The sequence below is a fragment of the Psammomys obesus genome, unplaced genomic scaffold (assembly GCF_907164565.1).
Source record: "Psammomys obesus unplaced genomic scaffold, mPsaObe1.curated_primary_1811, whole genome shotgun sequence".
NCBI classification, from domain to species: domain Eukaryota; kingdom Metazoa; phylum Chordata; class Mammalia; order Rodentia; family Muridae; genus Psammomys; species Psammomys obesus.
The window spans coordinates 6052355-6053617 of NW_026596440.1; the positions used below are offsets into that span (position 1 = coordinate 6052355).

General features: G+C 39.3%; 1 protein-coding gene across 1 annotated transcript in view; it reads right to left on the reverse strand.

Annotated features, from left to right (window-relative positions):
- Positions 1–546: 546 nt before the first annotated feature.
- Znf782 (zinc finger protein 782) overlaps positions 547–1263 on the reverse strand; it is a 4281-nt gene continuing 3564 nt past the window's right edge. The window contains 2 exon segments of the mRNA XM_055597959.1: positions 547–1259; positions 1261–1263. The exon segment at positions 1261–1263 is cut by the window's right edge and continues 909 nt beyond it. Coding sequence (XP_055453934.1) covers positions 1052–1259; positions 1261–1263 — 211 coding nt within the window. The 3' untranslated portion in view covers positions 547–1051.

The following is a 1263-nucleotide window of genomic DNA, read 5'->3' on the forward strand; positions in this document are numbered from 1 at the left end:
GGCTGGAAAATGTACGCTCTGTATCAGCTGACATACATCAACTACATAAGGAAAGTCTTTATCCCTAAATCCTGGCTGGTGGAAAAATGTAGTTGTAACTTGGCACAAATTTGATGGCTTTCAAGCTTAAAAACTCTATAACAGTCTGGCCTAAGGAGGGATGGGGTCCCAGTTCAGCTTCCAAGTCTGATTTGTGGTTTTGATTCATCAATAGATTAATTACCATAAATTTGTTTCATTTGCACTGACGTGGTGTTTGAGTTATTGGATCTCAGTGGGGGGGGGGGGGCATAACACAAAGGCTTTACCTCATTGATTTCATTCATAAAATTTATCTCCAATATGAATACTTTCATGATGATGATTATAGAAATGTGCAAAGGCTTCATAATACTGAATACCTTCACAGGTTTTCTCTCCAGTATGATTTCTTTCATGCCTTTGAAGATGACTATAACATGCTAAGGCTTTACCACATTGCTTATTGTTGCTTTTTAACAAAGTCCTAATAATTCAATTTACCAAGGAAGACTTGGGAGCCAGATGCTGAGGTGAACGCCTGCTAGCTCAAAGAGGCAGAGAAAGCACCCAGATGACCTTAAAAAGCCCCCTCTCTTTCTCCACACTGTCTTAAATGCCCTTCAAACTCAATGTTCCTCCTTTCTACTGCCCCTGTACCTCTTTTTATGTCCTCCTGATTTCCTCTCACTTTCTATGTTTTTTTCTGTTTACTCCCTGTCAACTGGTTGCTTGCTCCACCTCTTGACCAATGGCTGTCTTTATTTAATCGTCTTTGCAATAAACATAAAGCTCTTGGATTAAAGGCATGTGCTAGGGCCAACCCAAACCACAACAACCAGTTTACAATAAACAGAAAGTTTATGTAAACAGCACAACCAGAAACAGGTTTTTCTGGTACACACTTTCATGGCTCACAGTGTAATCAAATAGTCTGCAAAGCTTGCATTCATAGCGTTGCTCTCAAATATGTATTCTCTTATGTGTTCGAAGACAACCATGATATGCAAAGGCTTTAACACACTGATTACATTCATTGGGTTTCCTCTCCAGTATGTTTTCTTTTATGTATTTGAAGACTACGATGGCATGCAAAGGCCTTACTACATTGGTTACATTCATACGGTTTCTCTCCAGTATGTGTTCTTTTATGTACTAGGAGACCACTGAGTTGTGAAAAGGCTTTACCACAGTGGTCACATTCATAGGGTTTCTCTCCAGTGTGTGTTCTTTTATGTATTAGAA